We start from the raw sequence: 24131 nt of genomic DNA, 5'->3' as shown, positions 1-24131 counted from the left end.
ATAACCTATTAAAGTTTTATAATTATTGAGTCAATTTTAATAATTTATATTTTGCTAGGACATCATTCATTTATCTAGGTTTCACATGTTGCCACAGAATTACAGTAGTATCATCTTATAATTTACCTTGTGTCTCTGGCTGGTCTTCTCTCTCAAACTTAAGCATATATTTTCGCTCTCTTTTTCCTTTAACAATCAGCGTGAAAAAGGATTTTGCTATTTTCAAAGAATGCAAAGAATGATCTCTTGGGATTTCTTTCTCCTTTTTTTCTTTTTTTTTGTTTTTCAGTTTCTTTGATTCCAGCTTTTATCTGTATTAATTACCTCTTCCTCCTTTATTTTGATTTATCTTATTATTCTTTAATTAATTTATTAGGTTAGGCAAAGGAATTATTTTGTCGATGAACTAAAAATATCTCAGTAAGATTTGAGACAAGATAGTATAATTTAATAAAATGAGATTATTGGGTGATGGGTGAAATTCATCCCATCTCTATTAAGACATGTATACCTTTAATATGTGTAGCTAATAGTTTCTACATATGTAAGCTGAAGAGAATACAGAGCCTCAAGATTCCTGTTAGGTAAAAAATTACGCCTGATAAAATTGATAATTTTAAGCTCCATTTAAGAAACTAGGGTGTTTGAAAGAATAAGAGACCTTGGGAATCACTGCCTTTAGAAACAATAATATCTAAGAAAATTCAGATTGTCTATGATAGTGAAATATAATGGAGACCTACACTCATTCTATAAATGTTCAGGTCATAATCAAGTGAACTCCTAAGAAGTTTCACAAATATGAATGCCCTAGTACAAACCTTCTTAAAGAAGGTGCATCTAAGTTACATTGCTTAAAATGACAGAAAGATTAAAAAAAAAAAAACAACTACTCTGGAACTAAACCACATCTTCATATTTTCTTAGAAATAAAGAACCTGGGGTCAAATGGGTTTCCAGGGACTCCATAAACACTGTGATCTTGCAAACAAAAATCTAGGTATATTTATTTACACTTTTATTGGGATATTTAATCACATTGATGGATTTGCAGAGTCTGGCACCTGAGAGGATGAAAAAGACTATTCTAGATTAGTAATCCAACTTTCTACCTTTAGCCTGTCATTAAACTTTTCTATGGTCATACTTTTGCTACTTCACCAAAGAGACCTTTTCTCTGTTGGATAGTCAAGTCAAACTTTACCTCTAAAATTCTCATCTATTTTGTTGATTTCAGTCTCTGGAGCTTCACATAGTAGAACAATTCCCCATTACAGAAAATAGCCCTTTACATATTTGGAGATAGCCATCTTAATTCCAAGATATTTTTCTTTTTCAGGCTGGTGTGTTCTAAACAACATAGCATATGGACATAACTCATTAATTCAAAATTTTTTCTCTAAAGGAAGATGCTTTTACAACTCATGAAGACAATAACTTTATATTTTTTAAAAGTTCTCTAGTAAATGCTCACTAATTCTGATAAATGGATAGAGTGCTCTACATTTACTTATGAATTTCAGAAAGATTTCAAAGAAAGCAATTGCATTATTGTTTCATGAATTCTACAGAATTCTACAGAATTTTTACATATTTATTTACTCCACTAAATTCTTAGAAACTAACTCATAGAGTACTTTAAAAATGTTTTTAAAGTATGCGTTATTTGTCAAAATACTATTCATGGATGGATTTCAACACATTTTCAAATTTTAGCCAAAAATAAGTTTTTGTATTTATACTTACTTACAAAGGATAAATGCAGTAACATCATTATTTTAAGTGATTCTAAAAATATCATTTACATCAATTCTTTCTGGATAAAAAGGGAGGAAATACTTAGTGGAGTGACGTATAATATCATACAAGGGAGAACAAATTCCAAGATGGTAAACTAAGCTCCATAAAACATAGCAACAAAATTAAATAACTATACAAGTGTATTACTTACGGGTACAATTCTGAAAGCTGTTCAGCTATTGCATAAGCTGTTGGGTCTCTGTCTAAGGCATACAGAGTAATATCTGACTCCTTCTGTAGAATGGCTCTTGTGTGTCCTCCTGAACCAAATGTCATATCTAGAAAAAACTAGCCAACACAGAAAAAGAAAATTAGCATGAGCAAAGTTTATTCTTGCCAGCTACCTTATTTCTAGACACACATAATGCTTTTCAGAGCTGATAGCAAATAGAAAAACAAATTACTTTTTTTTTTTTTTTTTTGCCTAGAGTTCAATTTGTTGTACATGAGGTCTGGATCAATTATGAGTGATCAGTCCAAAAGACTTTGTCAGAGTAACAGCAAAATGATAATCTTTGTCACAGGCTGGCCAATTCAAGGTAAATTTGCATTTCCCTCCATAAGTTCAAACTAGCCACAGTGTTGTGCTACTAGCTTTTTACTGCTTTCAAGCACCTGACTAAAAATGATATTTCCAACAATTTCTCATTATTTGGAGACAGCTTACAATTGGTGTGGCTCACTTTATCTCAAGTTCTCTAAATGCTTTATATTAAACATAAAAATATTCAAGAGTACAGAGAGAGCGAGAGCGAGAGAGAGAGAGAGAGAGAGAGAGAGAGAGAGAGAGAGAGAGATTATACCTAACAGTAGTCATAAGACAAATATTTAATTAACAAATCAGACCTGAAAAAGCCCAGGGCTTAAGTCAAAACACCTGGGATAAATTATAGCCTTGCCACCAAGTAGCTACATAGCTTTGGAAAAGTCATTTAAAATTCCAGGGTTTTTAGATTTCTCCAGAGTTTAAAAAGAAAAAGAAGGTCTAGAAGAATATACCCCAATACCTGCCTAATTGGTAAGGTGACATATAATTTCTCATCTAAACCAAAACACTTTTGGTAGTAAAAGATTTGCCAGGATAACAGGATACAAGGTATGGGAGTACATATGTTTAAATGCTTGGATCATTGAAGATACACAATGAAGTTAATTGGATCTGAATCTATTTCTTAGCTATTTTATTTGGCCACACTTAAGAAAACAATGCTGGCCCACTTAAAAAAAAAAAAAGCCAGCTGGCAGTTGGGCAAGAAACTAGACCTGGACCATAAGAAACGTAAATGTAAACAAGGTAGTTGATTATAGTTGGTTTGGAAGTCAAGACACTCAGCACATCCTCTCAAAGTTGCGCTCTTAGTTTAATGTGCTCTCTGAATAAGCCTCACTGGTATGATGAAAATAAAAACAATTATTCCAATAATACTGAATACTGTGACAAATAACATACACAATAAGTCAGACTGTTAAAAATATTTAAACATATAACTTTTTAAAAGTTCACGTGTACATTGCACAAAGGAAATTCCTGTAATGGATTTGAACATTTCCCTGCCCTGAATGTTACAACTTATTTCAGGGAGAGTGGTCAGAGACAAGGCACAATTATGCTTTGATTTTTTTTTTTTTTGACTATAAGCTACCATGCTGAGTCCTGTCCTCTGATCATGTCCTCAGAAAAGTTAGCCTACTATTCAAAGAATAATATGGAGGAAATCTTCTGATCAAAATTGAGAAGAGGAGGGATGTAAAATATAAGATGTAAATGTGGTTAAAAAAAATGGTACAAGCACTGCTTCTTAACATAAATTTTTTAGTATAACTTAACCTTGCACTTCTATCACTGTCAGCACAAAAGGTATGGCTACATATATTTTTCATCTTTTTAAACAGTAACTTTAAAACAACACTTAAAGTCTTATTATTGGAATGGCTGTTAGGAGTACATATTTAATCTCAAGATTGAATAATTTCCTCTCCCAGTCTGTATACTTCCTTTATGCATCTATGAGGGTAAAAATCTTCTACCATCGCTTGCCTCAGTTTTAAAATTGCTAGAGGTTTAGCATGACTTAAACAAAGAACTTTTCCAGGCAAAAGTATATACCACTTTCTTGTTATGCCCTGATATCAAGTCTTGTATAGCCCTGGATTTAAACTAAGAATATATCAAATAAAATAATTTGCATATCATTACCTTACCCCAAGCCAGGAAAGTCCCAATCAATACTTAAAAAGGAAAATCCTTATGATTAAAAATATTCTGGAAAATGTGAGATGATTATAATTTACATGATTATTTTTTAATATATCATGATTATGCCCTTGGAGATGTACTGACAACAAGGAAGTTTCCATAGGAAAAAAATAATCTATTATTACCAGTCAAGTGTAAAACAAAGCAAAAAGTGGGAGACAAATGGGATTTATGAAACTAGAACTGAACCCCACAATATGTCCTGGGTTAATAGGTGATTGGATTCATCGACTTCCATTTTTAAAATTCTAATGGGGCTTCCCTGGTGGCGCAGTGGTTGAGAGTCCACCTGCCGATGCAGGGGACACGGGTTCGTGCCCCGGTCCGGGAAGATCCCACATGCTGCGGAGCGGCTGGGCCCGTGAGCCATGGCCGCTGAGCCTGTGCATCCGGAGCCTGTGCTCCACAACGGGAGAGGCCACAACAGTGAGAGGCCCGCGTACCACAAAAAAAAAAAAAAAAAATTCTAATGTACACTGTCCATCAAATATAGTAAGTGAGGGCTTCCCTGGTGGCGCAGTGGTTGAGAGTCCGCCTGCCGATGCAGGGGACACGGGTTCGTGCCCCGGTCTGGGAGGATCCCACATGCCGCGGAGCGGCTGGGCCCGTGAGCCATGGCCGCTGAGCCTGCGCGTCCGGAGCCTGTCCTCCGCAACGGGAGAGGCCACAACAGTGAGAGGCCCGCGTAACGCATAAAAAAAAAAAAAAAAAAAAAAAAAAAAATATAGTAAGTGACATCTAGGCCTTATGAGTCACCCAGCACTACAACTGAAAAGGGAGCCAATTAGTTTTTCCACTCTCCTGGATCACTAACTTGACATAAGACCACATTTTTTAATTTGTACAACTTGATAATAAAATAAGGCGACTGGATGATTTTTTTGTTTAACAAACGCACAAGAACAACATAACTGAATGTTTCAAAATAATCCTTTTATGAATCTCAACTATGTATATATGCAAATGTTTATCTTATGCTCCAAACATATATGGAATTCTTTCTTTGAAATTACCTGATATAAATTATCTAAAAAGCCTAACCCATATGATACCAAGAGTTTTTTCTGGTAATTTCTCTCATCACCTTTATAACCCTGGCCAAATCATTTTAACTCTCTGAGATTCAACTGCTTTATCTAAGAAATGGGGATAAAGTGTACCCTTGTTTACCTCAGATATTAATAAAGGTTATCTTATTTCTTCCTTAAAACAATGAAGTAGGTGTTAGTAAATTTTACATACACAGAAACTAAAATTACACTAAGCTAGTAAATGGCAAATGTAAGAATTGAATACAGGTGTACCTGGTTCTAAAACCCGTGTTCTTTCTCCCACTGACTCTGCATTAAGTCAACAGAGTCTATATCTGCACACTGCTTTATGACTCCAAGCATTCATGTTTTCCTACTTGGTCTAACAAATACTCTGTAACAGAGTATGGAAAAGTAGCATTATCCCCATTTTTACAAATAAAAATCTCAGGTTCAGAAAGATAATGTGACTTAAGATCATATTAATAGTAAGTGAGGGAAAGAGAATTCTAAACAAGGTCTCACCAACTCTGAATTCTGTGATTTTTCTGAAAAAAAATAAAGAAGGGAGGGAGTGAAACAATAAATAAGAAAAAAATAAGGGGATGGTATAAGAAAGAACCATGGCAGAGATGGCTTTACAAAAATTATACAACAAAAGTTTAGTGTTTTATAGATGACCCATTCCCACTGGAATTAAGGCTCTTGAAAAGCCATCTTTCTGTATCTTTATCTCTCTCTCCCTCTTCCTCTCTCTGTTCCTCTTCCCCTGTTTCAAAAAGATGCCTAGGTATCTAGAGCTTTAGAATGTATGTTCTTTGAGGATATTTGCATCGAAGAAAGAAAAAGCTTTCTATCTTTTCTATCATTTGAAGACAACCACTTTTGTTTGTTTTTTTGTTTTTTGTTTGTTTTTGCGGTACGCAGGCCCCTGACTGTTGTGGCCTCTCCCGTTGCGGAGCACAGGCTCCAGACGCACAGGCTCAGCGGCCATGACTCACCGGCCCAGCCGCTCCGCGGCATGTGGGATCTTCCCGGACCAGGCACGAACCCGTGTCCCCTGCATTGGCAGGCGGACTCTCAACCACTGAGCCACCAGGGAAGCCCAACAACCACTTTCGTATCTTTTAGTTACAAACAAAAACACAGTTCAGAAAGAGATAATGCTAGTTACTCTGGGTAGGTGGTTTCTTTAAGGAAAAGAGATGAGAGACTTCTTTGAAATTGAGTAGAGGAGAGACGGAGAAAATGAACAAATTCCAGAAAGGCGCAGGACCAATAAAGGGACTGACAGGTGGTAAGATCTCAGAGCAGCTGGCTAGATGATGGACTGAAGGGGAAGGACCCTCAATCACAGGCTTCCCAATGTTACCAGAGATTTCCATGCCTCTCTATGGCACAGAAGAAGCAGAACCTTTGGTCCCAGAGGGTCTACAAAGGTTAAAACAAAAGGCATCTTAGGGGAAATTAAATGTGACATGAGGTGAGTAAGAAGGTGCAAGGTCTCTGCATAGCTCTGGATGGTGTGTGGGGTCTGGGGGATAAGTGAAATTGATGGCTTCTCAGCACAGGGAGACTGGGGATCAAAATCAAAATGAAGGTGATTTAAAGAAAATAAAAACTAGCATTTGAGGCAGAGGATTCATCACGACAATTCTCCAACACTGCCTCCAATTCAATATGGTAGCATCAGTGCACAGTAGTAGGTGTTTAGTGTATATTTAATGATGTGATATGAAAAAAGAGCTCAGTCTCCCAATGTAACTATGATAAAGATTGCAACACTCATTTGTGCATATGAATTCAAGATGTAAGACTTATTATGATAGGATCACATAAAATAGTCACAAGATGCCCAACTTTTAAGTCACTTAACGTCAATGTATTCCTAATATTAGCAGTTGATTCATTAATGAACAGAACTCTTTCAGAACATTAATAATGATCTGTAATTATATAACTCTACAGCACCATGTTTTTATTTGCTGATCAGTCTCCTTTACACCTGAAATAAGAAAGTGAACATTTCTTATCTTATGTTAGCTCTTTTAATCAAATACAACTAAATGACATTTTATCCCATGGTCTTCTAAATATCATAGAAAAGATTAGATTTTACTTTTCACCATGATGAGTCACACTTGAATAGTTGAGCTATAGCTGTGGATCTGATATGGACATGGTACAGACACAGAATTTCAGAGCTCAGAGGGACATAACAGACTATTCCACCTCCTCATTTTACTTATGAGGAGACCAAGGCCCAAAGAAGGTAGCTGGTAGCTAGTTGAGGGCAAAGCTAGTATTAAAACTCAGATCCTGTGCTCTTTCCACTTCATCTCATAATACTCCCCCACTGAAATTATATAATCACACTGAAATAAAAACAATCGTTCTTTGGAAAAGCATTTTCTTAATATGAAGATATATACAAGTGGGAATTCTGCACCTTAAGCCTCCAACACAGTTAAAAACAACCACTGTTGTACCATTTTAATTTTAAGACTTTATGATGATAAATCTGTAGAATTAAATTCCAAAGACAATTATGTTTTATATGTGGCCTGAAAAAAGTGTCTGCCCATTATGTGTAATAGCAACTGGTGAAGACTGACTTCTTGACGGGTTACAGTTTTCAAATTGATCTTGAAATTAAAAACAAAAAATTAAAACACCTAAAATCATAGACTCATGGGTGATTAAAGCTAGAAGGGCCTATAGAAGTAATCCAAATTTAATTCCGTCATTATATACCACTCTGTCCTTCTAGATTATATCTATATCCCTTTTATACTTCTCAAATGTGATATCCTTTAAGAAAGCTAAGGCTGCTCTCTGAAGTGGGGAGACTGACAGAAATCAAGGGATTTGCCCAAGATCACCCTGAATAGACTAGATATTTAAATGATTTGTTTTTCCCAATACAAGACCTCTAACCATTGAAATTTTCACACTGGAACAACACTGTTAAAATTGGACAGGAAAACATTTTTGGCCATGAACAGGATGAGGGCAGATCTTCCAATTACATTTTTCTAATGTTGATTAGTCATTTCCAATCTGTGCAAGAATTTTTTTTTTTTTTTGTGGTGCGCGGGCCTCTCGCTGTTGTGGCCTCTCCCGTTGCGGAGCACAGGCTCCGGACATGCAGGCCCAGCGGCCATGGCTCACTGGCCCAGCCGCTTCGTGGCACGTGGGATCCCCCCAGATCGGGGCATGAACCCACGTCCCCTGCATCAGCAGGCGGACTCGCAACCACTGCGCCACCAGGGAAGCCCATGTGCAAGATTTTTAATAGTACTTATCTGAATTTGGAAACAATATGGCCTTATTTCACTTTAAAATTTCTTCCTATGAATATTTTCTTTTCTGGCAATTACTAATTTTGAATTTTTCGAATGAAAGTTCTTTTGAAAGAATTTTAGTTAAACTTCACCTATTTGTAACTAGCTTCATTTTGAAATACTGAAATGTCTCAGGCATATACTTAACTTTCTAGAGTTTTTTCAGGAGGTAATTAAATTAAAATGCATGGCATTAATTAATAACCTGTATATTTACAGAACATCCAATATAGATAAGGCCATAGAAGGTAATACAAAGATAATAAGTTATGACCCTTCCAGTTTGGTGAGAGAATTTAGACATTCACACAAATAATTATTAGTAAAAAGAAATCAACGATATAAGAAAGGTGTATTTAATATTTTACAAGGAGTAAAAAAATATTTATTTTAATCAGTAGTGAGATGAATGAAATTGAAGTAGGTTACAATTCAGCTGGGCCTTGAAGGTTGGGCAGAACTCAGAGCTCACCCTTTCTTCTCACTCTCCATATTTTCCAAATCAAATTAGTTACCAAGTCCAGTTGATTTTACCATACAAATATATCTTAAATCTTTCTACTCACTTTTTCAATTCAGGCCCCCATATTTCTTTGCTTTATTATAGCAGTAGCCTCACAACTCATATCCCTACCTCTAATCTCACTTCTAATTCTTCTCGCTACACTGTTAACAGGATATCCTTTCTAAAATAAAATTGTAGCATGTGAAATTCCTACTTAAACCATCTCACAGGCTCTCCAAAACTACATGATAGAGTCCAAACTTCTAGGCAAAATGGACAATATTCTTCATATTCTGGCCTCCTCATTTCTTTCCAACATTATCTCTCACTACTCATTCCTTTCCAACATGATCTCTCACTACTCCCAGACATGAATTTTATGACATATTCTCTAAGTATACAGAAGTATGTGCAATAATCAAACATGCCAAGCTGCCTCATGCCTTCTCTCCCATTTTTCCTTGTTCCATCTCTCTCGTTTTATTCCCAAACAATTATGAGAATCCTAATATATCCACAGCTCTATTCCAAGAGTTAGAAATACAATTGCAGGCCGAAATAGACATGGGTCCTGCTCTCATGTAGTTTTCAGCCTGGAAGCCTGAGTATCTCTAACATACTGTCCTTTCTTTCTAGAATAACCTCTGAAAGATGCCCTAAACATTTGTGTCCCTGGTGCCAAACAATAAATAACGCACAGAATATAACCAATAAATATCTACTGGATAAATAAAAACAAGGAGAATTAGAACTTAAAAAAGGCATAGACATAGGAAAGGACATGTCAGATATAAGGACAGCAAGTTTGATTGGAATCCAGGATTTATTAAAAGAGGGTGGAAAGGATACAAAGGGAGAAGAGAGAAACAGAAAAATGAACAACTTTCATGTATGTTCCAGATACTGTTTTAATTTTTGCAGTATGTACCCTCTCTTAATCCTTGTAGTAGCAATGTAAGATAGACAAACTAGGAACTCATGCAGGAAAGGTAGTGTAAAATCAAACTGCAGCAGTCCTAAAAGGCTAGGGTAAGTAATTTACACCATATTTGTTAGACGCTGGACAGCTTTGAAGACTTCCTTTTTTAACGTACAAAAAATAATTTATTCCCGTGGATATGGGGAGGGGGAAGGGTAAGCTGTGACAAAGTGAGAGAGTGGCATGGACATATATACACTACCAAACATAAACTAGATAGCTAGTGGGAAGCAGCCACATAACACAGGGAGATCAGCTTGGTGGTTTGTGACCACCTAGAGGGGTGGGATAGGGAGGGTGGGAGGGAGGGAGACGCAAGAGGGAAGAGATATGGGAACATATGTATATGTATAACTGATTCACTTTGTTATAAAGCAGAAACTAACACACCATTGTAAAGCAATTATACTCCAATAAAGATGTTAAAAAAAGAATAATAATAAATAAATAATAATACTAATTTAACTGCCAACAGTACTAGATGGATGGTACAGTGTGAGAATATAGTGGTGACCTGGTGTAGAGCACCCAGGTAAGAGGACATAAAAGCTTGAACTGGCAATAGGAATGGAAAGTGATACCAAATGTATGCACGTTTATTTCATGCTTATTTTATGCAAAACGTGGTGCTAAACATTTTATCTGTATTATTCATTCATTTTATATACAGGCATAAATATACACACATACACATTTAGTTAATTGAATGTGATTCTCAAAACCACACTCTGAGCCAAGCTACTATTATTATTATAATACTATTTTACAGAAGAGAAAGGGGAGGTTTAGAGAGGGCTAGGTAAGTTGTCTGAGGCACAGCTAATGAATGATGAAACCTGATTTCAAGAACAATTCTCTCTCCTGAACCTGTACTACTAATTTGCTTTTTTTATAGAGGTAAAACAGTAACTAGATGTGGTGAGTGGAGAAGAAAAATTGTTTAAATGATCACAAAGCATGCTATCTAGGTAACTAAGAGGATAACAGACACCATTTATTATGCAATTACATGCCAGTGCTAACTATGCCACACACTTTAAAAACTTGATCTAGTTTAATTCTTACCACGGCCTGTACGTTAGGTAAAATAACTCCACTTTACAACAGATGAGTGTGTTGGAGCCATTTACTTTGGAAAACATGAATGGGTGGGTACAATTAGAGATAGAGGCAGAAATAAGCATTTCTTTTCCCTGCCTTCCACACTGCCTCTCCATGCCCTGCCACCTCCCAGTTAGTGTTAGAAAGGCCAAGGAACAACTTCTTACTCCAGAAGAGAGAAAACTAAAAGTATGTGAAGATACAGGCAGCATGATAGAAAGAACAAAGAGGTTTAAGAATTTCATATAGGAATAGAATAACTCTTTGTAGTAATCTTGAAACAGTGAAGTGAGGGACATGGCTGAACAGAGATTTCGAAGAGAATAAAAAAAAAAAGCATACAAATGTAATAGGCCCAATTATAATAGCAATAATCCATAGAGGGAGCAAGAAGTCTGGTTCCTGAAAATGCTTAAAGAACATTAAGTTTTAATTGTATTTTTAAAAGCTCATCCTAATCAAAAACATTGATACATGGAAAAAAAGAGTAAGATAAATTATTTTCATTAATATATCCAAATTATACTATGCAGCCTTTGGAAATTTGTGCCCCAAATACAGTGCACCTGGCATACATTTACCAAAGGCAACAGAGGGGAGCTCCTTTGATGTAACCAGTGAGACAAATGTTAAGAGAGATGAGCTAGTTATTTGGATATGATATAATGGATATTCTGACAAAAAATTACTAGAAAGTAGTCTGCTTTATAATGTCACTGAAATGTTCATAATTGCTAAGGCAAACTATTATTCTACCATTGTGAGCTTAAATCACTCAAGACTATCAGCAACTTCTCTCAGGCTTTACTTATGTTTTCTGTCTAATCTGTGACAGGTAGACATTTGTCACACTGATGCATTTGGAGACCTGAAATAAATTAGAACATATAACTGTGAACATAGAAGGCCACCAACCTCATAGTCAACTAACATTCTGAACAAACATTTTTCCTACAAAACCCCTTGATTTATTATTGTCTTGTCAAGGTCTGTTGAGTATCCGTCTGCTACACGCTTATTTTGTTTTATTTGTAACTAATACATGAGCTAATGTAAAAGGAAAAAAATCTCAAAAGGACATAAAAGTTATACCAAACAAAACAATCAATGCATTGCAATAAATTTATCTTCTTTCTCATTTTATCAAGAGTATTGGTGTTACTATGATGACTCATTCTACCTAAATTCTGCAGACATTTCATCTTGTAGCTTAAATTCTATCTTATTCATAAAAGAAATCTTAACTTGTCATAACAAAACTTATTTTTTCTTTTCTTTATAAAGTACGTCCTTTGATTATATTAAATAATTAGAGTATTCATCCTTCCTGGTGATGAGTAGCTTTTACTCTTACCTGTAACATGGAATAAATTTCAATCGTAAGTCCCAGCGCTGTACAATGGACTGCCATTTGATCTGTTTTCAGATACAATGGTTGAATTAACACAAACAGCTAAAAATAATATGGCTTGGGTGGTCTCAATAAGCTTAATTTCACAAAGGTCTCAGGCCCAGACAATGTCAATCTGTCTGTACCTTTTTGAATAAGAAAAATAGTTTTTAATCAACACCATCAAAAAATTCACATAACATATTCTAGACAAACTTTTCTAGGAACACCACACAACTACTGAGAATGATAGTTACTTTCTTCTAAGAATTATTAAGTATATAGATTGTTTAAAGTATTTGGAAAAATAATGTGAAAATAATACAATACTGAACTCTTTCATCGATGTGTTCAGCAAATGCTCTTCCCAAAAATTTTTGGTGGGGGCCACAGGTCATTTTACTGATGATGGTTTCAACATGGTTCTAATATTAAATCCTTATCACTATTAAAATAAAACCAATGATGGTAAGATTTACTATTACTTGGCCTCCAAATAACATTAATTTTATACAAGTCAAAGCACAGCTATATATATAAGTATTGGTGTCCAATTCACTGTGCATATATGTGTCTAGGTGTATGCACGCATATAAGGGCCGGTGTGTAGGAACTTCCATATTCCTTAACTTCTTTAAACACATGATTGAAGATTGGACAAGTTTCAGACTCAGACTCAGGATACACTATACCACCATTAAATCCTTGTGTGGAGTAGATGTTAGAAAGTAAAATTTAAGGAGTGACAAAGAGTTTCATAAGTTAGGAAGAGAAAAAATAATCAAGAAAATACCTTTAAAATACTTCAAAATAATTAGAAGAGGCAAGTTCAATAAAATATCTACATACTTTTAGAACAAACTGCTTTTGTGACTTTCAAGTATTACATGAATTGAAAAACAAGATCTAAATGAAGCAGCAGGGTGTAAAAGAAAGAGAATGGAGGTCAAAATATCTGATTTCTGATCCAGAATTGATTATTTAATTGCCATAAAAGTTGGCAAGTTAACTTCTCTGAACCTCAATTTCCTTATGTGTAAATGGAGATAAATATACAATTTTATTTCACATCACTTTATTTAGTCCACCACATCCTTATTAGGATATGCAAATAAGACAATACGCATGAAGGAAATTTGAAAATGGTATAGTACTACATAAATAATATTAGTAAAATGTATTTTAATTAAGAAAATATTATTCACAAAAGGCCTAAATTCCATAATAATTTATACTAAATACAAAAGTAATTTAGCATACAAAAAACATTTCACAGCTTCTTAGTTTGAAGAAACACTAACCAGAACCTTCAGTTGGCAGATCATCTTTAAAAGGATCCTCTCGATAATGTTAACACTTCTAGAGGGAGAAGTTTCAAGGAGTTTTCAATGCAATAAAAATCACCTATGATATATCTAAAATAAGACAATTTCATAATTACTCTGACTTTGCTATGCCTTAACTAATTTAAAAAATTCAGCCCAAATTGAAAAAAATACAGCTTACTAGATGATCTTTCAAATACTCTTTAAAAGCAAATGTTTAAAAATGTAAATACTATTATGACTTTTCTTTTTCAGATAGTAATACCTTTAAAGATTTTTATTATTGCCCTTTTAAATTTTATCGCACGGGAACTTCCCTGTGGTGCAGTGGTTAAGACTCCATGCTCCCAATACAGGGGGCCTGGGTTCCATCCCTGGCCAGGGAACTAGGTTCCACATGCATGCTGCAACTAAGCATTCACATGCCACAACTAAGGAGCCTGCGAGCCACTAATAAGGAGCCCACATGCCGCAACTAAGGAGATAGTGAGCCACAACTAAGGAGATGGTGAGCTGCAACTAAGGAGCCCACATGCCGCAACTCAGACCCGGTGCAACCAAATCAATCAATAAATAAATATTTTAAAAAATTTTATCACACTACTAATCATATGCATAAACATGGTGCGTAAACAACTCCAGGTAGGGACAATGAATTGGACAGTGGGGCTAATTTAACTACACTGGTATTCTGACATATTACTGGAAACAAAGCATCCAAAATTTCTCTATTTTTAACTGACCAGGAAAACTTTATAGAACTTTCAATGTGGCCAGTTGACTGACAAGAAGTAACAGTCATATTAAAATCAATTATCTAATTACCTTGATAATAAAGTAAAAATTACACACTTATTGTATAAATTCTGTATGGAGAATACAGAATTTTAGAGTATAAGTTTTACATGTAGATACAAAGAATTATAAAATATACTCCTAGTGTCCTAATGGACATTCAGTCTACTTGGAGAGATCAAACATGTATCCCCAAAATGATTAAATAAATTCCAAACATGCCAATTTTTTTACTGTGAACTAAAATTGTATATTTATCTCCATTTACACATGAGGAAATTGAGGTTCAGAGAAGTTAAGTCACTTGTCCAACAAAATTCCAGACATGCCAAATGCCAGTGTATAATTACATGTCAATGTTAACAAAGAGTAAACTATGTTTTACAGAAGCAAATAATACTCTATGCAGTCATGGTCTGAAAAGTCTCCTTCATCAAAGAAGATGGCCTCAAGTCAAACCTCAATTATAACTAGCTAAGTATAACAGAGGAAAGAATGTGTCCCAGGAGGCAGGAAAAATCTGAAACAAAGGCAAAGGAACATTATTCTTGAATCATTAACTGATTTCATTGTATAGCATACAGGATTTGTAAAACGAAATAGACCAGGTTGAATATAATGTTGTTTAACCTTTCTGAGTCAGTTCTCTTAGTTATAAAATGAAGTCAGAAACACTGATCTTATAGGATTACAATGAGAATGAAATAAATTTGTGTATATAAATTGCTTAAAATACTTTCCGGCACATAGTGAGTGATTAAAAATAATAATAATGATAATGATGATGATGATGATGATAATAACACCTACTACTTCCACTGACAAGAAGCACAAGAACAGATGAGAGCCCATGAAGTATAGGACTTGCACTAGGATAATGACAGGTAGAAAAGGAAGGGTTCATATGAGGAGAAATGACAGAAGGAATGCTACCATGAAGAAGTACTCATAAGAACCAAAGCTTAGTTTAGATACAAATGATAAAGTCCGAAAAAATGTCAAACTTGTCACAAAAGTTTCAAATCTATTTGCATTAAAGAATGATGACAGCACTGACCAAAAATAAAAAAATAAAAACCCTGGTATCATCAGAGGAGATAATCTGTTTTCCTGGGAATCAACATGATCCTCTCAAAATCTGACCCTCTCAAAATCTAAAGCACCAATTTATAAGCGGCGGCATATTTCCTTCATACTCGCGACCCCTTCTAATTTATCAATATAGTTTTACATTTAAATCAATGACAATAACAGGTTAAGAATCAATTCAAGATCACTAGCAGGGAATGGGTCATATTACAGATGGACCCTCTTATTAAAAATAATAGCAAAGACTGATTAGATTCTTTCTACATGTGCCAAGCTACTTTACATAACAACTCTGTGAGGTAGATGCTACTATTATTTCCATTTCATGTGAAGAAGCACTCACCTAAGGTTGCATGGTTAATAAATTACAGAGTTATTTGAACTCATGCAGTCTGTCCTTTGAGTCTATGCTCTTAAAAAAACTCCTCCTATAGTTTCCTATAATTTATTTTTGAGTAGCACAAATATCAGATCATGTCACTCCTCCTCTGCTCAAAACTTTCTAATGGTCTTCTATTTCACAAAGCCCTTCAAAATTTGCCCAGCAAACCTCACCTAATTTAACTGACTCCATCTTCTACTCCTCTACTTCTGGATCACTCTATTCCCATCAGCAGAGCCTTGTTACTTTTCCTCAAACAATGCCTGTCATAAAGCATTTGTACTTAACGTCCCACCTGCCTTCCCCATCACAGCACAGATATTCAAGGATGGAGCATTTGTTCTGTCTTCTCTTTCACGTCTTTGCTTACATATAATCTTCTTAGTAAGGCTAAAAACTAAAATTTTTCTCACCATCAACACTCATTTCTCCCTATACCCCTTCCTTGCTTTACTTTTTCTCCATAGAACTTATCTAATATAACATAATCAACCTCATATCCTTCTTTTTTATTGTTTATTGTCTGTGTCCCATCACTAGAAGATAAGTTCTAAGAGAGTAGATACACTTTTGTATCTCTCATACCTGGAACAGTACCTGTCACATACAGCTGAATAAATATCTGTTGAATGTATACATGAATAAATGAATACAAATATATTGGTAACTAAACAAATTTTGTTTTCAAGAAAGGGATAAAGGAGAAAAGGGAATAGGAATTAATATTTATTGAGCATCTAATGTGTGCCAGAAAGTCTACCAGGTGTTTAGCATCCATTAACTCACTAAACACTTATCTAATTCTCCTGTGAGACAGATATTTTTTGCCCTGTTTGACCAGGAAACAGACTGAGTTTAAGTGGCTTTTCCCAAAACAAACTGCAGTAAGTAATGAAGCCAAGGTGAGACAGTGGCCTTTTTGATTCTGAGGGTCCATGAGCTTCTTGCTTTATCACCCTGCCTCCTGTAAAGTATTTTAGGTAGTAGCTAGGATTTACATATCTAATCTAGCAGGAATCTTTAAAAACATTTCCATGAGTAAGCCTCATCATATTCAGATGGATGGGTGCAATTCTAGTAATTTTTCAGATAAACAATATTGTGATGATTATGTGTCAACTTGTCTAGGCTACAGTACCAAGTTATTTAATCAAACACTAATCTAGATGTTGCTGTGAAGATATTTTGTAGATGTAGTTAACATCCAAAATCAGTTGACCTTAAGTAAGTGAAATTACTCTCCATAATGTGGATGGGATCTCATCCAATCTGTTGAAAAGCCTTTAGAGCAAAACATAAGGTTTCTTGGAAGGAGAAATACTTAAGACTACAGCAGTGCAGATGAACCGGTCTGCAAGGCAGAAATAGAGACACAGATGTAGAGAACAAACGTATGGACACCAAGGGGGGAAAGCAGCTGCGGGGGGGTGGTGGTGGTGGTGTGATGAATTGGGTGATTGGGATTGACATGTATACACTGATGTGGATAAAATGGATGACTAATAAGAACCTGCTGTATAAAAAAATAAAAATAAAATTCAAAAAAAAAGAAGAAAAAAGAAAGAAAGATTTAAGTCAGAAGTCTTCATGTTTGCATTCTGCTGACAAACTATTGACATTCAGTGAGAAATTTCAATGCAAAATAAGAAATGGTAACTCCTCCTCTAAAATTCATCTGCTTTTGAAATTGTCAGCAAATAATAAAAGTGGACATTTTGCTAATGGTGGCATGGGGTAAAGACCCTCTTCCATATGAAGTAAATTGTAATTGTACTATTAAAAAAAAGACTACAGCAGTGGCAATATTTTGTAACATATAAAAATATCAAATCATTTTGTTATATATCAGAAATGAATATTGTAAGTCAATGGTTTAAAAAAAAAAACCCTCACAGCTTTAACCCCTATATGAGACTCCAGCCAGCTTACCTGCCTGACAGACTTCAGACTTGCTAGCCTCCACAAATGTGTGTGCCAACTCTTGAAAATAAATCTCTTAATATATAGGTATATATCTTATTGATTCCATTTTTTTCTGGAGAACGCTGACTATTACAAATACTGTCTTCAAGACTGAAACAATAAGTAAGACAAAACAGAAAATCCAGATGTAGACTTCCAGCAATGCTAAGTATAACAGGCAATAAATATTTAAGTTTAGATAAACAAATAGATGGCTTACTTAAAGGAAAAGGAAGAGAGAAAGCCTAGAAAATTCTTAAAGAAAATACTGTCTGTCAAGAAAAACTGTGTTTTTTGTTTTTTTTTATGCTTAATAAAAATTTTATTTCCATTTTTTCTTTGTTCAAAGGTATCCAAACACTGGCAAACTTCTTAAAATGAAAGAAGAGTCGTCTAATTTATTCAGCTCATTCAACCATCAATATTGAATACTTGTATTTTTTCTTACACATATTTCTTGTATTCCGATCGTGACATTCTAGAGCACAGTAAGCACATTTATAACTTCTTACTGCATTACTACCTTGGCTATTCCTTGACCAAAATTTACTTCATACAACTGACAGCCTAACTAACCTACTAAGAAAAACTGTTTTAATAAACTTTGGATAGGTATTAAACAAAGATCTTGTTTAATTTGTATAGGGTTATCAAAATTCACTACAGATAGCTGGAATTAGCATTAATAATTTTATTTGGTTTGAATCTTAGATTTTGACTTCTTTAAGGTGTTCTTTGCTATGGTATTGGCATAAGGTATAATTCTCCACCCAACTATTTCAACAGAGTCCTAACGCAGTGCTAGAAAACCACATGGGTGCCCTTAAGACCACTGAAAATGAAGTTAACAAATGGGGTTCATTTAGAAAAGGGTCTCCACTCTATGACCTTGGAAAAGTCATTTAATAAAGTGAGTCTTAATACAGTTGTGTGAAATAAAGAGGTAATTTATATGAAAATACTTTGTACAATGTAGATCACTACACAAATATTATTTTTGCTATTAAACATTTGATGGTGACAATAATGTCATGACACCTAATTCTATCTCAAATGTGTTTAGAAATACTGTCTTTCAAAACACCATAGATCCAAAACCAGAAAATTAAGTCAGACAGTCAAAATTATTTATTGCTATGAAAAATAATTAGGGAGCTTGAAAGACTCACTGTAACAGATCTACCACCTGTTTAGTTTGACTGCACTGGGAATCTCAAAAGCCTATATCATGGTCTCTGTTCTTGGACCTCTGTTCATGAAACCTGTGTTGTGTGCCTCCTGTACCTCCTCCAATTATGACCCCCCCACACACACTTTCAAAAAGTATGGCTGGAGTACTTGAAGCAATAACCCAGAATAATACAAGTATTTCAGAGTTACAAGGTACTTAAATGCCAAATATGAGCATTACTGCAGAGACCATTTAGGTTTCTAAGCAATAAGTGTAACATGAAAACTACTATAAGGATATTTTTAAGCATCAGGACTATATTATGTTAGAATACAAGGGGAATAACTGCTTAAAACAAAACAAAAAACTATAAATTGCTATAACAAAGGGAAGCTAGTCTTCCCTATATATCTGCTTCCACTTTTCAAGTGCTTCTTCTGAGTTAGTTCTATTTATTAAACAACAACCAAAAAAGTCCAATATTTCCAATCCATTCTAAATTAAAGCATCTTAAATCATGCCTTCTGGAATTGAGGAGGAAACACCATTAAGCTACACGAAAAGTCAATTTTTCCAATTATTCCCACCTAAAGTTAAACTTCTACCCTCAATTCTCTATCTTCAATTCTAGATTTATGTTGCAATAAACATTACTCCAAAATAAGTTGATAACCACTTAAAGCCTGGAAATCTTTTAGTTATGCCAAGTTGTGTGTTACAGAATGTGTTATCATTTGTTGTGAGACAATATCATTTATGTCTTCATAATGCGAAGTATCAAACCTATTTGACACAATCTTAAGAGAAGATACAAGGTAAAGAAGATACAGTCTTTGAATGAATACCTGATCCTAAAAAATATACAAATAAGCAAATGAGGTTTAGTTTCCTATGTTTGAAGTAAAACATAATACCCCAAATAACCTCGTTTGAAAAAGGCTTTAAATATATAAACACTGACTATACCAAATGAGATCAGGAACAGGCTAAGGTAAAATAATAAACATTAAAATATTAAACCAGATCAAGAAAATTCTTCTTACTCTCACTAGAAGGAGAAAATTAGGCAAAAACAACCAGCACTTTCTGTTAATCAGTTAAGATATTTTACTGTCAGAACACAATGCTAAGCTATTTTCTGACTACTAGTTTTCACAACAGGCTTAAAAATAAATCAACTTTGCCTTTCAGGAGTTTGTCTTATTTCAGACATGTAATTGTTGTTACTTCTTAAAATGTTTCTGTGCCAAAAGAACTCTTCTATATCACCACTTGTTTTTTTGTACTTGGAGTTCATAACTAAACACTAGAATACTACCCGTGAAACGTGAAATATACCACAGATTTACGTCCGTGTACTATTTTTATAAAAAATATTTTAAGTTGTAAAAAAAAGTACTATTGACTAACTGTTCTACTAAAAAAAATGTTTTTTACAAAAATGATATAGTCCTTGAAAGGTAAATTTCTTTATGGTAATATGAAGTTTAAATAATTTAGATCTTCTTGCCTCTTTAAACCTCTATTCCAGCTTTCTTCTTCCTTCCAATATTAGTTAATTGTTGAATTCTCAAAAATATCCCACAAAGTACTAAAAACTATAACACAAAGGAGAAAGAAAAGCAATGTGAATTACTGTGATATCCAAACCAAAGACATTATAAGAAAAGAAAACAGGCACAAATTTCACCAAATTATATAGAGAATAAATATTTGCTTTAAAATTTCAGATGAAATTTAAAATAAAAGCATTGTCACCAATTTTAAATTCTACAGGCAAGTGTAAAGACATTTGTGCTAGAGTTCAATTCTACAAAACAATTTATAATTTCAGGGGTAACTTTAAAATATAAACCTTAATATGATAATCATATGAAAGAAGCACCACTTGCCTTCTGGTAGATATATAGTAACTCTCTGCTGTCAAGCTAAGTTATTATTAGTAGGCTCAATGTTTTAACTTCATTATACAATATAATGTAAATGCAATCTAGGATAACTCTCATTAGTGCCAGTCTACATCTATTACTTTGGTTGAACAAGTTGTAACTAAAGCAAATGAGTTAAGTATAGCAAATGTTGACTTACTCCACCATTAAAATGTTTTTTTTAAAAAATCACTTAATTTTGTTAAAATGTTTTAATTTGTACTAATTCACATTATAATTCTACCTAATGTAAACATTAATTCTGCATCTTCTGTCATGATCATTTATCCAGGTTTTGAAACAAATGTAATTCAACAGATAATTATTGAACACTTAATATATAAGCAACACGCTAAGCTCTTTATATAAAAATGTGGCTATATGACTTCAGGCAAGTCACTTTACCTCTCTAGGCCTTAATTTTTTCAATGATAAGTCAAGAAGATTAAAAAAGATGATCTCTTCAAGCTCAAATATTCTGTAATTCTAAAATAAATAGCATCTAAACATATCTGACTATAAATTAAGAGACAATTCCTTTGCATTTTTAACACAGTTAAGTAAACTTGAAATAACTCTATTATAACTTAATATCATGTCATGTGAGCTGGAAATATAAACCCAAAGGATAAGTATCAAAATATTGATAAATGAAACAATGAATTTTTTCCTATAATTTCTGAAAATATTAGTTGATCTTTATCATCTAAGAAAACATGAATTATCTTTGTTATTGTTAGTCATGGAAAAAAAGTTCATGTGAAGAAGGGATTTTATCTATGTTCTAGGATAAATGAGAAAAGAGGCCATCTATTTTCCTTCTCCAAATAAGTGGTTATAGTCACAGGCAAGAGAACTATTAAGGGAAATTAGAAACAGGAGGTTTCTCTTTATGAGAAGTAATCTTAAAATTATCAGTAATAAACAGTATTAAATTAACTTTTGAATTATTATTGATCATGGAAAAAAATTAAAGCAGTCAATAAAGTATAATCGACACTTAAGAGCAAATCAATTGCATTAACTCAAAATACAGAGCACTACATGAGGCTCTAGCAGGAGCCCTGAAAAGAAAAATTATAAATCAATAGTATTGCAAATATATATAAAATCTGTTCCAAAGAACTTTGTAGTAATGGCTTCATAACTAAGTGCTGTTGCAATGAAAACACAGCTGATTGTGATCAATTTGGGAGTCTTTCATTTTACTGAAATTTCCATTACAATGTTATTTGAACAAATCACAAAATACTCTTGTACGGCATCCTAGTGATGTTTTATAAAATGTGAAGTTTACTGTACTGGCTAGCTCATCACCACGGGGAATCATCAAATAGAAATGATTCATTCATGTAAGCTGACTCCTATAATCGTTAACCACTTGTGCACTCCAATTGAAGGAGTACTAATAGAGTCAGGAGGTTTTAAAACTGGTCTCTTATTTACTACCACTTGCTCCATGGTTAATTGAGACTAATAAATTGATCCAGACATGTTTACATTTGTCAAAATAAGAACTCAAGGTATAGATGCAAGGAGTTTATAAACAAAACTAAACAATTTTAGAATTGAATTTAGAAGTTGAAGCTTTAGGAAAAAACCTTGGAGTTTATTGATGGTCTCTTTCTGCACAAATAATATTTGATATTGACTTTAGACACAATCCTCTATCTATTATGACATTCTGTAGGCTTTGTTTCTTTCTTTGGGAAATAAAAAATGAAGATACACAGGACTGAATGACATTAAACACACAAAAATCTCATTTGGTAGTTCAAGTTATTAGTGACTTTGCCGCAAGGTTTATATCCCAAAATTTCAAAATAGTATTTTAAAGAAAGGAAACTTGGAATTATGACTCTACACTAAATTATTTAACAATTCTCGTGGGCTTCTGAGGGAAATGAAAATTCAACAATATACTTACTAGCACAGTATTTCAGTTTATAATATCACCCATATGCTATATTTTATTACAAATTCAAATGGATTCTAGGAAATAAAACAACAATAAAATAAGCCATATACCTAAATTACACATTGAGAAGATTATGGTAAATAATATTTCATGAATGTAAACATTAAAAATAAGCTAAGATGAATGGATTACTAAGAAACAAGTTTACGTATTTTTATACTATCATTTATATGAACAACCACAGTTTCCTTTAGGAAATAAACATTATTATTTTACACCAAAAGAAGTTATTGATGACATTTCCCAATACAAAAGAGAAAGTAACAGTAATCTATAATTATATCATTTATGTTGACTTTGGGGAAAATATAATAATGCTTCAAATGGCATTCTAAAAGGTATGGCTCAGCCAAGAGTATACGGGCAGCAGCAAGACTCTGAAACTAAGTAGCTGAATGTAAACTTAGGTGAGTCCTAACATAAGCTTTGCAGTTAATATTATGCGTCACTTTTTAAAAGACATTTCATATTCTTCTGTTTCTTCTGTGCTTCTACTCAACGATTTATTGTAATGAACATTATAAACTAGTAAGTTAACATTTAGGCATGAGTCAATTTTTTAAACATTTGCTTGATATCGTTACATCATTAACTTTTAATTCATAGTAAATGAATTCCAGTAAGTGAATAATATCTTACATGATATTTTCATCTCTAAATAAATCCAAACAAAAGGTCAAAGTTATTTTCATTGTTAAAAATCACAAAGAATTAAATACCATCCATGCCTTGGTTTAAGACTCTGTCAGAATATTAAAATATCTTTCCAATGATATATTTGAATTTATTTTCAAATAACATATGTGATTCATATGTGGTTTGGTGAATCAAACCAACAGAAATAGTCTGGTCAACTATGATATGTTCCAGAATGTCTGCCCACTTATAAAGTTAGTTTACAACTTTGTTAGTTAGTTACAATTAGTTTACAATTTTGTGATATGGTATTCATTGTATTCTCAAATCCCACGAAAACTAGTATAACAAAAGACAACGAACAGAATATTAACTCAATCTGGCTATGGGCCAAAACTGGGGAAACCTAAAAAGAGAACATGGCTAAAGATGAAAAATATCCAAGACAGCAATTCTTG

At 33.8% G+C, this 24131-nt stretch overlaps 1 protein-coding gene across 4 annotated transcripts in view; it reads right to left on the bottom strand.

Annotated features, from left to right (window-relative positions):
• METTL15 (methyltransferase like 15) overlaps nucleotides 1–24131 on the bottom strand; it is a 204809-nt gene that overhangs the window by 114630 nt on the left and 66048 nt on the right. For all 4 annotated transcript variants that reach the window (XM_032641711.1, XM_032641714.1, XM_032641710.1 and 1 more), the window contains one exon: nucleotides 1952–2088. In XM_032641711.1, the coding sequence (XP_032497602.1) occupies nucleotides 1952–2088 (137 nt within the window). The remainder of the gene's footprint in view (nucleotides 1–1951; nucleotides 2089–24131) is intronic.

This window comes from Phocoena sinus, chromosome 8, assembly GCF_008692025.1.
Source record: "Phocoena sinus isolate mPhoSin1 chromosome 8, mPhoSin1.pri, whole genome shotgun sequence".
Classification (NCBI taxonomy): Eukaryota; Metazoa; Chordata; class Mammalia; order Artiodactyla; family Phocoenidae; genus Phocoena; species Phocoena sinus.
This window is presented reverse-complemented; position numbering and strand designations above follow the sequence as displayed.